Genomic DNA, 13,800 nt, shown 5'->3' on the forward strand with positions numbered 1-13,800 from the left:
TGTTTGCCATTTTCTATTGCCTACCTCTTAGTGACTCCCAATAGTGCACGTTTTTTAATCAATTATCTGAGGTATTTCTTTCCTCTCATGTAGGGAATCTAGACACTTAACTCTAAGAGGCATCCAGTACGTCTTTTCATCCCAACAGAACTAGTAGGTTCAGTGGATGCCTTTGAAAGCGCATCAGCAGCCATTCTTGCTCTTAGGAGACTTCTGCATTTTACTGTTTTCCTTTTGAATAAAAAGCCTAAACTTGAATCAGTTTTTCATATGCAAAATAGCAAACCGAACACTGTGGTTTATGTAACTTGTGCTGTAAAGAGAGATTTGTTTAAACTTAATCAGCAGCAGCATGCAAGAGCATGCCACATTCTGACATGGTCTAGTCTGTCCCCATTTCTAGATCTCTGAAATTAGTTGACTTTTTCTGGTTCTGTCAGCACTCCTAGATTTGTCAGACTGGTGAGCAGATGACAAGTACTGCAATAAATGTAGTTTTCTGTATGTGTTTTAGGCAGCTTCTTTACAAGAATTTATAAAGTGCTTCTGCAACTATTTCACACTACACAATTAGCAGAATCTGGTAAAGATTTGGAAGTGGCTTTTGACCTGAACATGAAGATTTCAGTCTCTTGATGCTGTTAAATATTTTAAGTTTTAAGCAATGTTTATGAAGAAGACAGCTTTCTGGAACTGTCTGCACTGCAATTTTACAAAAAAGAAAGTCAATTGTTGTTGTAGGCAAAATGACTCAAACTTTGCATTTCCCATAAAAATGTGGGGGAGAGAAGAAATAAGCCTACAGAGAGCCTGCCTCTAATAAAAATCCCTCTCATCTCTGCAAGCTTGCTGTAACTTATTAAATTCTGCTTCTTAATGTATCTCATGTATATACATAGATATCTGTGCCTGAATGTTTGTATAGTTTCAAGTTATGCATACTGGGGAACTTTTTCTTTTCCACTAGGTTGTTGCAAATTTTCATTGTTCCATTTTACTAGACAGCTTGCTGTCATTATACTTGGTGTCATTCACCAGGTACAAGCTTCCAAAATCTGTGATGATGACAGTGTTGTTTTATATATTGTATATATAATATTTTCATATGTATTTTTACCTTCTGAGCTTTTTTTAAGGAGAAAGACTTACTTTTTTCCAACTTACCTTTAAAACAGATGAAGTATCTTTCTATGAGCAAATGTTTTGGTACTCTCTGAGATTCATTGTTATGCAAATTGTCTTGAATATAAAATTAATATAAATCACATTTTGTAGAAACTGATGAATGGGCTCATTAGCACAGTATTTCCATAATTTGCTATACAGAGAAGATTTCCCCTCTCAGTATTTTAGGCAAAGGTGAAATGAGATAATGAGCTTTTACTGACAAATTTTGGGATTTGAAATGTCTTGGTTTTACTTAATGTGTTTAGATGTATATCTGCAGGCAGGGACATAAGAAAGCCAAAAGAGAGAGTTAAGAACAGTCTTACAACAGTGTGTCGTACGTAAGGATTCTGTCCATAGATAAAAGTATTACTGAGAACTTTAATTTACGTAACTGGTTAGATTAATTCTGCTTTTGTGCAAGATGGACGTCTTAAATACACTTTTTGTTCAAAACAGACACATTACCATACAAGAATCTGGAATGTCAAATGATACTGAAAATTCCTGTGATTGGGTGCTAAAAGGTAAGAGTCTTTGGAGATTTTTGAATGCATAATCAAGAGAAGAAAGTAACCGCAAAGATATTCAGTGGCAAAACCTAGGCTTTCTACTTTCCACATGAAATGAGAACTTGTCAGTTCAGTAATATCTTTTTATTGTAGCAGTGATTTGTTTCCTAATGCATATAAAATGGATGTCTTTTGAAATGGTACAAATCTGAGCCTTACAGGGGACATCTACTTCTCTGTAGTACTTGTCTGTTGATAATACAGGGGGCGGGTTGTTTTTGGTTGTGGGGTTTTTGACATCTCTCTGATACTTTAGGCGAGGAATTCTGTTAGTTGATGAGATGATAGTAAGACACTGAGTACTGTGGTACTGCTTTGGAGTCTGATTCATAATCTCACTTGGTTGTTCTCTTGTGTTCATCAGCAGACAGAATTTTTGTAATAGTTTTTTTTTCCAGGTTGTACTTTTGGGTTTTGTGGATGCTATGCCCATTCCTCTGACAGTCTGTTTCGTTTTTTAAGGATGCTTATTTTTTTTAGAGAAGGATACTTCTGACTTAATGGGTTTTTTTCCTATTTTAAGCAGAACAGTCCAACTAGGCAGCATCTGAATGTGATTTTTTTTGTTGTTGTTTTCTACAGCTTGCATACAGTCCTACTATGTAAAGTATGTCTGAGGTGGAAGTTTCTCTTAGATAGGTTGGAGGAACAGGATTTTGACTTTGAACAGAAGCCCTTTACTGACACACTGGAGAAGGCACAGAGTGCTAAGAGTGGTTTTGAAGGTTCTCGGTGTTTCCCCTTCTGGTGTCAGTTTGTCAGCTTGGTATTAATGTGGCACTCTGCCATTATGTATTGATTTTGCTGCAGGCTTGAAAAGTGTCTGCGACAGTACCTCTTGTGCTGTTTTTTCATATTAATGTGTTATGTTCATGTAGAAAGAGTGAGTAGTTTGGGCACATGTAGCCTCCTGGAGAAAAAGGAGTGAATAGTGACTGGGGGAGAGAAGGTTGGAGGCTTCAGTGATTAGAATGCAAAATATAAAGGTAATGAGGGTTTAAGAGCTCAGACACCAAGAAATAGACACAAGTTCCCTGAGGAGAAGTAGGGAGGAGATACACAGTTAGGCCTCTGGTGATATAAAGGGCCATAGGAGCCTGTGCCATGGCATCTGCAGTACTGGAGTAATTGAAACCAAACCTGGGAGCAAGTCCTGTACTATGTAGTAACTTCTGCATTTTCTGGGACTGTTTGTTGTTTTCGTTCGTGTTCTAATGAAGTTTGAGGCTAAAAGTCTTCTGGTCTTTTTGTGGTGCTTAAAATAAAAAGGTTTAAGTAGGTCCTTCTTCCTGAGAAACTTAGGATTGCATCACACTCTCAGATTAATATACACATAGTAACTTCTGTTTGATGTTTGACTTTTTAGAAAGACTTGCACAGAACAAAAGAAAGGTGCCTGGTTTTGGTAATTACCAACAATTTATGTATTTATTTAGAAATATGTATTACTGCTTTGGTGTCTTATGTAGTGAGGTCATGGCTGCTTGTCTCAGTGGCTTCACAGTCTAAGAAGGGCAACAAATACTACAGTTAAGGTATTTTGGATTACATCAATCCTCTTCATCTTTCAAGCAGAAATCTTATGTACATTGTCTTCAAGCAGATGTGTCTTGTACTGATGATCATAACAGAGACCCGTGACTATAAGATAAAAGCCTTTCCAGTAATAATCCAGTTCTTTCTTCCTGTATCTGGACAGCACAGTTGAAATTTCATTCATGTGATCCAATGAAATAGTGAATTTCTTTTCTATGCAGAGCTCTTCTATTGTGCATAAAGAGCTGCTTCAGAAAGCTGCAGTCAGGTGTTCTGTTCATTTCCTGTGGCATCTGCAAAAGGTGCTGAAATTTCCGGACACTGAATTCTCATTGAGTTTACTGTATTACAGGAATTTGGAGTTTCTCAGAGCTACCTATATTTAGTTCAGGGTTGCATCATGTCATTACGATTAACTTATTCCCTTCTTCAGCAAAGACTAAGTCTTTATTTGCTTAGCAAATTACCATACATATCTTTGGCTGTGTTTTAATAACAAAGCTTAACTAAATTTATTTCTAAAATATTGAATTCAGTATTATATAAATAAACCTGTTGTACTGTTCTACAGCGACTATTACAGAACATACAACTTGGATAGAATCATAATTGCAGATTCAGTTTAATATTTATTTGAAATGGTTCGCGCTTTAAAGGTGAAATGATTTTACATATGAATTTCATATTTAGGAAGTCCTACGAGTCCTACGAGTTCTTAAATGTCATTAGTATTAAGGCTTTGTAATATTTAGGAAATAAAAGCTTTGTTGTCTTGTAGCATGGGAAACACAAAGTAATGTGTTTATGCATTTTCAGCTGAAGATATTAAAACCCACAACTCCTCCAGGGGTAACAGTCCTTTGGGAGGTGTTACTGAGGACTTTCTTGAAGAAGGGCAACTGAGAGAACTAGATGAACTTTTGAAGAGTTTTGACGTGGATGAAAAGGTACTGAGAAATCATGCTTTCTGTCACTAAATAGTTTTAAGAAATGATAGTCCATGTAATTGGATAATTTTAATTACTAATACTGTTTTATCAACAAAATCATTAGTTTCCTGTAATAAAAAGAATATTAGCGTTTCATAGATTGCTATGAAATGTGTTATTGACAATGTAAGTTTTGCTTGACAGAACTCTTTTTTTACCTTGTCGCTAATAATTCATCTTCAAATTTGAAATGAAACAAGATATTGTTATATCAGTTGTTACAGTAATTCTGTATTACCAGTTGTCTGAAAATTACTGTTCCAGTGAACACCTAAGAGTACTACTATGCATATGTGACATTTTTATGTAACATACCTAGTTTTAAAAGTTGGTGTTAAATGCTTCTCATCACACAGTCTCAGAAGGATGGGGTGGTGTTGGAAAGCTGGGGAGCTGCACAGCCATCATGCATCCAAGGAGGATCATTCTGTGGCTCATTACTTGCGCAGAAGGGCCATTACATAAACATACTGACTTTCTGGCAGTTCAGAGGCAATGGCAGTTAAGCCATTTTCATGCTCACTGACTTTATCTGACCTTTCTACTCTCTCTGGCCTCCTTCCTCTAGATAATAAGTCTAGATCTTTTAAGACTTGCTGAAGTTTTATACTATTTCCTTTGATAATGGATTGGATTTACATCTCACTGCCACTCACATAGCTGCTGATAGCATTTACTGTTTTCCACTACTTCAAGAGTGGATAATGGTTTTAACTGGATAAGTTAAACTGTAAAATTCACATGGGTAAAAACTGGTAATTGATAAGGTAATCAAACAGTAGGGAATCAGTTTCCCTGACAAAATCATTATTTAAAAGCAGAATAGAAACATTTCCTTCAGCAAATGGAATTGGGACTGCTGACATCTGATTCGCAAAGTGAACAGTGCCATTTTGTTCCCTGACCTCTTAGAGAGGGTAAAAGGGTCTGTCAAATAGTATAGGTTACTGGAGGTGTAGTACTTACTGCAATATTGCCAGATCAGTCCCAGTTGGGCTACTTCGTAGTGTTGTGGCTTTATAAAATCAGTGTCCTAATGTGCTTTTCTGTGCTGTGTTGGACAACAGTAAATACGTACAACTAATCTCACCCAAACCTCAAAACTTAACCAAACTTAAGCCACAAAATAAATGCTACAGCCCTAAACCTATTCCTGTATGTGGATGGAAAACTAGCTGCACAGACCTGGGGAGGGAGTGGAATGGCAGAACACTTGTTGCAAGTATTCTACCGTTTGGGGTGATTTTTGGGTTTTGTTTTTTTGATGGCTTTTCCAACTAATAATGCTGTGAGAAGGATAAAAACTAACAGTGGAGAAAACCCTAAAAATATTTGGGGAACTGGTAAAATGAAGTTTGGAAATCCGATGAGAGCATATCCACCTCTAATTCTTTGGCTATCATAAATTTGTGATATAAGGTGAAGTTCAAGTTACTTCATGAATAATGGACAAAACAAAGCCAGGATTCCATGACTTTGTTCTATATAAGATTCTCACCCCCAAATATGTTAGGTGCTGTCTTTTTTTCTCCATATCTTTGGGGATTTTTTACCTATACACCATGGTGCACAGCTGAGCAAAAGCCTTAGATTTCTCCTCAAGACAGCTTTAAATTTTCATTAAACTTGATGGAATGTCTTTTGTGGGTTTCTACACATCTGTCAGGCACAGTTAAAATTGGGCAGTGGGCCTAAAAATTGCTGGGATTATCAGTGGGAGCAAAGAGAAGTGAAGACAATCATGTCATCTTTTTTCCAATTAAAAATTCACTATTTTAAAGATCACAGAGTATAATGGCAATGTGTCCATTTAAAAAGATGGTGTAAGAGTAACCCTACAGTCCCAATTACAGTTTTTACAGTCAAGACTATATTATCACACCTTCCAGTGATCACTAACAGTTTTAAGTCTGTAATGTAAAGTGTAACAGGCTTAGTTGTGCTTTGCTGTATCTGAAAGTACATTTTAAATATCTTCACAGTTCAGGTTTGCAGATGGAGTGCCTGATGTTAAACAAGAAAAAAAGAGTGAAGCTGAAAAAAGGTATATATACTATGTCCTTCATGTAACCTGTGATGTTCCCCAGTTACTGTACAAATGGAATGTGATGTTTTTACCGAAACACCATCAGCATTTTAATTCAATTTTTTGATGTTATTGTGACTATGTGATGAAGAAAATAAATATGTGAAATAATATAATTTCCCTGTGCAAAGTACAAGACAAGTACAGTCATAGCCTGACAGGACAATAGAGGTTATTTTGTCCTCCGGCTGGTGATGAAATATATCCACTTTATGCCAGTGTCTCACCTTGGCATCTCAATGTGAGTGTAGCATAAGATAACATTTCCAGCCACAATAGCACTTAACAGAACTTTAAAAAAAAAAAAAAATCAATGAAACTTTCAGCTTTCTTTTCTGCCTCTTGGGACTTTCTAAACTGATGAAAGAATTGAAAGATCTCATTCAAATTCAGGCTGACAAATGTTTGAACAGCAGCAGAAAAAGGCGCTTAAAAACACGGCATGTGGAGTTAAGCACGTGCTTTAATGTTCTGCTAGCTTCAAGCTGTGCTTACAGTGTTTATTGTACATACGACTTAAAGTGTCAGACTAAGAAACTTCCATTCAACATCAGCCCAAAAATGAAGTAGAATAAGACTTTGTAGAAAAAATATACTTAACTGATGGGATACTTAAGTAATTAGAAGAGAAATAACAGATATTTCAGAGTCATTTTCACAATAATCAGGAAATCTTAGCTGGCGTAGAAGAGGGCATTGCTTTTTTCCAGCACCAGTCACATTTCTGTGACAGACTTGAAGGGTACCAGAAGTCTGTTAAATGGAGAATATTGCATCTTTTCGTTAATCCACTAGAGAGCTCCAAGCTCCTCCTTCTGGTAAAATACCCGTTTAAATTTACCTTAGTAGCATAAATAGTTCTTTATGCTATAGAATAAGTAGATTATGCTGGATAAAATATGTTTGTGCAAGTGATGCTGCATTACTTCACTTCCTTAGTTGAAATGCAGCACACTCTGTGGTTAGAGAAGAGGCATTTATTCCTTCATTTGGAGTCAAACTATTTTCTCTAGTTTTACTCAGAAATGTACCATTGCAAAGTTTCATCTAGAAGAAAACATAGTTACTGTTCTTATTTAGCAAACTCCACTTCTAGTGATGCTGTTACTGAAAAAAAGAAATTGATTGTAGAGCTATATAGTTTACAGTTCCTGGCAAAATTGTGTGTAGTTTTATGTCTAGATTAAAAAGAGCTGAGATTGTTACCCTGAAGGTAAGCTGCTATGAAAATCCTGTTGTGTCAGATGTGAGGCTGGCATCACAATGAAGCATAAAAAATATTTTATATGGTAACTTGAAAATTCTGAGTAACTAGATCTGCAGATTTTTTTCCTCTGGAAACCAATACAATACATTGACTAGAATAAAAATAAAGATTGATATTGAAAATTTGGGTTTATTAGATAGAATTTATTCTTCTCTGCCATAGCATTTTTATTTCAAACTTTATTAAAAACAGCCTGCAATTTAGGAAAGATTTTAATTATCCTGGCTATGAGAAGTATTAAATAGCTAGAATGTGCCCCTCATAGGGGGTAGCAAGTTTATTTCTGTCTCGAAACAGCAAGCAGGCTGAAATGTCCTGTGTACTGAACCCAGATTCTTAATTGAAGAGGGGAGGGGAGGAAGACCTCATGAAAGGGGATTATTTTTTCTGTGGCTTTATTTACAAATAAGAAAGAGATCGCTAAGTATTTTGCTAGCAATATTTGTAGCTTATTTTGGAAAACATCACATTTTAGTAGTTTAATTATCTGGAATGTACATATTTGGGAATAGTTAAAGGCAGAACAGTCTTTAATTGGAGTTCCCTTTGAAATCACCTAAATCTTCTGCCGAGTAGAGTTAGTTACTAGGAAAGAAAACAGTTGGCTCTTCAAATGTAATTTCAAAAGCTTTTTGGATTACTTCTTTGGCAGATATTACATAACAGACTACTGAAAAGTAGATGCTTCTTCAGAGGTGACAGAAATCATCTCAGTCTTCCAGTCAGCATAGTGAAAAAAAAATAGAAGTGGTTCACAGGTGCCTTTTCTACTTATTTATTGAATTTCTTTTAGTTACACTTTAGGACAGAATAATCTCAGCCAAGATCATAATCAGATTGGACCAGGCAATGAGAGAAATGAAAGTAAAGTTGTTGGGACTGCTAGCTATTTAAATTTACAGCAAGTTTTTAAGTGTTGCGTAAATTGTTGAAGAAATTCTCATCTTTTATACACTTAATCCCCCTTTTTAGGCATTTAGTATATGGGAGAAGCACCTGTTTAATTTGGTTAAACAATTTTTGTTTTTTAATACTCAACAGTGACTGTAAATACAAAGATCTTGTGAACTGTGAATTGCTCTCAGGATTGCCATTGCATGCCCCGAAAGTAAATGTCCTCCATGACGCTACAGTGATGAAACCCAAGACAAATGGTATCGTATGCTGTATTGGTGAACCCTCCAGAATTTATTTTTACATGTGTTTTATTTACCTATAAAATCTTAAAGAATTTCTTCAATTCCTGAAGTCATTGTCTGGAATTTGTTTTAGTTTACATACATAGCAGCAAAAATGAAAGCTCTCATATGATAGGTGAGTGAGGTTTGTTGGGTTGGGTTTTTTAGCAGAATTCTATTTGTTAGGGTCAAATAGCAATCATTCTATTTTGGTATTTATAATTCTCAGATACTTTAATAGTACAGCAATGCCTGCATTCTTAGTGTTTTGACACATTGTGTTTGAGCCATGTTATTGGCAAGTAACTTGTTTTTCTTTATTTGTGGTCAGAGAACATGACTGCAGATTTTCTTGGTTGTTATTTGTCGGCAAAACTTGGCTAAGGGATTTGCCCACCTTGCTGAAGGTCAGAACTTTGTTGTTTATGCCAATTCAAATGTTTGTAAGGCATTCACTAGTCTGGATCAAGGAAATTATCTAGATTTAATAAGCAGCACTTCGTTTTGACCTGGTATTTTTCACACCTGGGACAGGTACCTCTTAAGTGTCTCTGCTGACAGAGAAATCATAATGTAATGGAACTGTAGTCAAAGTTGCCTTCTCTTTTTCTCTGTACCTTAACAACTCTGACATTTAGCGTTACATAAATGCATAGTTTTATTTGGCATGCAAGATAGAGAAAAACAGGAATTGTTTACTTATGGATAGATACTGCATTCTGTTTCTTTGCAACAGCTGTTTTGGGAATTAATGTTTTCAGAATTATTGGTTAATACAGATGTTTATAAACATGGATTTCCTGAATTGAGATCAGTGGCAAAGGTTCTTGCTTAGGTTCAAATTTTACTGCCAGTCTGAGCTTGTAGAATGATTTTATCATCATGTCATTTAACAATATTTTCAGGAAGTGCAAGAAACATAGATGCTATAAAAAAAACAACTATGAAATAAGTCTCTAGACTACAATAGTTTGAAATTGCTCATGACTTTGGCCTTAAAAGCATATACACCTTCTGAAGAGTTCTTCTAAATCTTCCTTCTTAAAATCAGTTGAAATGGTTGTCAAAGCAAGAGTTTGTGTGCTAGGAGAGGGCGAAACAACCTTTTTTCCCCCAGAACTCTGCAGGCAGGATTGGCTATTTCACTTTAGTGCCTGCTCCCCAACAAATTTGACGTACAGTCAGCAGGGAGAGTACAAACTGTTCAAAGGAGCTGGTCAGAAACTCTATGCTGTGGGGATGGCAAGAATCTGGAGGAAGGACTTCTGAGCTCAAGTTCCCAGTGGCATTTTTCTGCAGCTAGTGGTTGACCGTTTTCTCAATCTTTTTCCTGTCACTGAATTTACCCAATCCTGAATTTACCAAATTGCCCACCATCACAGCACAAAATTATGCAGCTGTGACATTACGTAACATTTAGATATTTAATTGTTCTACATTATATTTCTCCTTCCTGTCCTCTGATAGTCCTATCTGTTTAGAAAGATGTGCAGATTAAGAACCATGTACCTAGTGCAAGTCTCTAGTAGAGCATGCATCATTATTGGATGCTCTTTAGTAACTATAGTTTGTCAGAAAGGGCTAAGCACCCTGCCTTTTGAATGCCCAGTGCTTTCAAGGGGCCAGATGGGAACCCTAGAAAGCAAGGCATTCAAAACCTCTTATTTCTCTTTAGATACGGAGTTGAAAATTTGAACTTTTATCTTCCATTAACATTACTCATTTTTCAGAGAAAGAAATCTGTTAGCAATAATAATTAAAGTTTAAAACCAAGTTTCATGGTTAAGAAACCAGTAACTTACATTGGGCTTAAGCTTAATACTGCACTGCTGAAAACATAGAGCATGAAAGGTTTTATTTCAATTCTGGAAAAATAGTTTAAATTTATGGCTAGTGATATGGGAATGCAAAGATTACTGCTAAAGTTTTTTTTTTTCCTTTTGAAATTAAAACTTCTGGATATTTTTATTCCATTTCTTTTCTTATCTCTGTAAGTTAGATTAGAAACCTTGGATAACGTAGTGAAAGTAGTGAAGTTTTAAATTTAAATGTGCTTACTCTTGAAGTTTGTGTAAAGTCTCAGTTTTAGGATAATTAAGAAAACTGTAACTTAAATTACTGGCTTTAGGTTGTATTAATCAAATTTTCATTAATCATTGCTGTGACTTGAAGGAACTGTAACTATAAAGGAAAATAAGATAAATGAGTGTGGTTTCAGTATGATTCGTTTCATTACGTGATCCATTTATTTCCTTCATCCTAATTTTTAGATTACGGATTTTCAGGAAAAAGTCCTTTACTGCCATTGCAAAATTACGGAGATTTTGAGCCATGGAAGATGGAAAAAAATGCAATTGTGAGTTGTTAAATCCTTAATGATTTTGATCCTTTGGCACTAATTTTGTTATGCATATTCAGACAATTCTGCATATCAGAAATGCTCCATAGTCAGAAATTATGAATCTATGCATGTTTACGTTTCTACTCCTCTAAAGATGTTATCACTGAGTAAATACAATTTCTGAGAACAAAATCAACGATGAGGGGACAGCTATTCACAGTGGAGCTTTGTTGGTTTCTATTTCCAGCTTAAGCAAAATCAAATAATGCTTTTTGCTTTATTGTTTTTGTAGAACTGAAAAGCAGACAAGGTTTCACATGTTTAAGACAGACTGCATTATCCATTATGCTGGGCACTGAAAAAGGGTAAAGGAAATTGATGCCCCAGAATTCTCAGACTGTTATCCAGAGCCATGCAGGAGTTTGTCACCTTTCTTCCTCCTCTCTACTCATTGTCTCTCTCATTTAGCAGTTCTTGCATTCTCTCTGTCTGTGGTCTTCAAGACAAATTTTTGTTGTGTTAGACACTAACACGACATGACAAGGGATTGATCTTGGTCTGCTTTGAAATGCTGCAGATACAGTATAGAGATGAGGGTTGTTTCACAGGTTTAAATGTAGATCACATTTTTTGCTTTTGTTTATAATTTGTAGGTATTTTAAAATTCTCAAAAAAATGAGCATGTTTGCTTTCAAAAAATATTATCTGTTGGGTTTTTTCTGCTTGTTTTAATTTTATTTTATTTTAGGCTTCTCATTCAGTCCAGCGGATCCTCGAGATGATTGAATTGCCCCGTAAATATTGCAGATTTTATTTCATGACTTTGCGTGGGTGTGAAAGAGCAAAATGTTGGTTTTGGCATGTTCCTGAACAAGGGGATGAAAAGGTAAAGGGATTTACTGAAGAAAGGAACAGATTGTAAGTGTGAACATTTTTTAAATGCGAAACGACATCTCCTTTGTTCATTTATATATGGAAAGGGAGTAAATTTCAGAGATTGATGGATCAAAAAATGTTCAGAAATTCTTCCTCTCAAGGTCTTTTAAAGTTCTTTTTTAAAAAAAGGTAACATTTTGAACTAGTAGACTTTTTAAGAGAACAGACATCAGCAAAAGAGCAAGAATTAGGCTGTACGAATATAGAGTAGTAGAATGGGGAGATTCTGAGACTTTTCTATTCCAAGCATTGGAGACATGTAAGCAAACTCAGACTTTGTTTGTATTCTTAAACTCAAAAGCCATCTATGGTATATTACTTTCTGCAAGTTTTGTGCAACAGGGGAATGTTTGTTTAAAGATGCTGTAATCTCCTTAAATGGAGCAACAATTCTCATAATATTTGCAAGCAAAAATACTTTTCCAGTGGTGAGCAAAGTAGATGAGTTTTCAGACCATTTAACAAAGAAATTATGAGTCTGTAATACTTCCAAGAACTGTGCAAGGCAAGCTAATTGTGCTGTCATGTAATAAGATTTTGGAATTGGCTGTATGAAACCAACACTTAGGTGGTTTTGTAATTCACTTGGAAGCAAACAAAAACATTAAAACAACTAAACAAAGACAAATGCCTAAACTTGTCCTCATCAGGTCTTACAAGATTTATTTCTTATCTACCATCTTATTGATATGAATACAGTTTTATCATTGGTGTCAGTAAGTAAGAAATTACAGAATCAAAAATGTAAAAAATAACTTGCAGTGAACCTGTTAGACATAAATACTAAAAAAAAAAAAAAAGGTAGCATTTAAACAAGCTCATCTATCTCCTTGATATCTTAAATATACTGTGTCAGAATTCTTAAAATACATCAGCGTAATTCGGTTTTATTTTTCTTAATGTTTTCTCTTTTCCTTTTTATGTCTCAAAAAAGAGCAGGGGTTTTTTTCTAATGCTTTGTAGCCCCTCTTGAAAATTTGTATGACAGCTTAAAAATATTAAGATCATTTGAGAATAATTTTGTATGGAACGTTTTCCCTTATCCTCAATTGTGAAATATCTTTGGCAGGCTGTAGTGAATATCAGTAATTTTCAGCTAGTATGTATGAATTATCATGGTTTGTAGTGCTTCATTATATACAGACACATTAAAGAATTAAATTATTTGCCTAAAACTATTAAAAATCCATTCCATTTGATTTTACTTGTGGTGCAGCACTCCAGCACACTTACTGTTCTGTCCACCAAACCTAGACTAACTGTCTTGGTAGTCTGGAAGTATACTTTGGGTTTTGTTTGTTTGTATATTTATTTTTTTAGAGCTGTCCATTTAAAAATAATAGGCCAAGCACCTCATGGTGGCACCAAAGTACATAAATGGAAGACAGGTAAAGCAGCAACAAAGTAATCTAGTCAAATACAAGGGAAATAAATCTCTCTAGGAACTGTTATGCAGACTGATAGTCCAGTTGCTTAGTACCGTGTTTTCAGTGATGATTGTTACCAGAATTTTTGAAGAGAAATACCTTTCTCCATAATGGATATTCCTTCCTTTTCATTAAGTAACTGGTTAATGCTTTAAGGCATAACTTACTAGGATTTAACACTCTTCACAGTTGTGGTTGATCACATAACACAGCAGTGATTTAATTCATAAAAACATCGTATGTTTTGAAAATCAGCATACTCTTGAGCTCAGCACGTTCTACAGGTTACCAGTTTTTATTT

General features: G+C 35.2%; 1 protein-coding gene across 1 annotated transcript in view; it reads left to right on the forward strand.

Moving 5' to 3' along the window:
* Positions 1-13,800, forward strand: part of TOPAZ1 (testis and ovary specific TOPAZ 1) — a 41,722-nt gene that overhangs the window by 9,412 nt on the left and 18,510 nt on the right. The window contains exons 4-9 of the mRNA XM_072851435.1: positions 1,627-1,694; positions 4,092-4,222; positions 6,247-6,308; positions 8,659-8,771; positions 11,066-11,151; positions 11,885-12,022. Of these exons, the coding sequence (XP_072707536.1) occupies positions 1,627-1,694; positions 4,092-4,222; positions 6,247-6,308; positions 8,659-8,771; positions 11,066-11,151; positions 11,885-12,022 (598 nt within the window). The remainder of the gene's footprint in view (positions 1-1,626; positions 1,695-4,091; positions 4,223-6,246; positions 6,309-8,658; positions 8,772-11,065; positions 11,152-11,884; positions 12,023-13,800) is intronic.

Source organism: Ciconia boyciana, chromosome 2 (genome assembly GCF_034638445.1).
Source record: "Ciconia boyciana chromosome 2, ASM3463844v1, whole genome shotgun sequence".
NCBI classification, from domain to species: Eukaryota; Metazoa; Chordata; class Aves; order Ciconiiformes; family Ciconiidae; genus Ciconia; species Ciconia boyciana.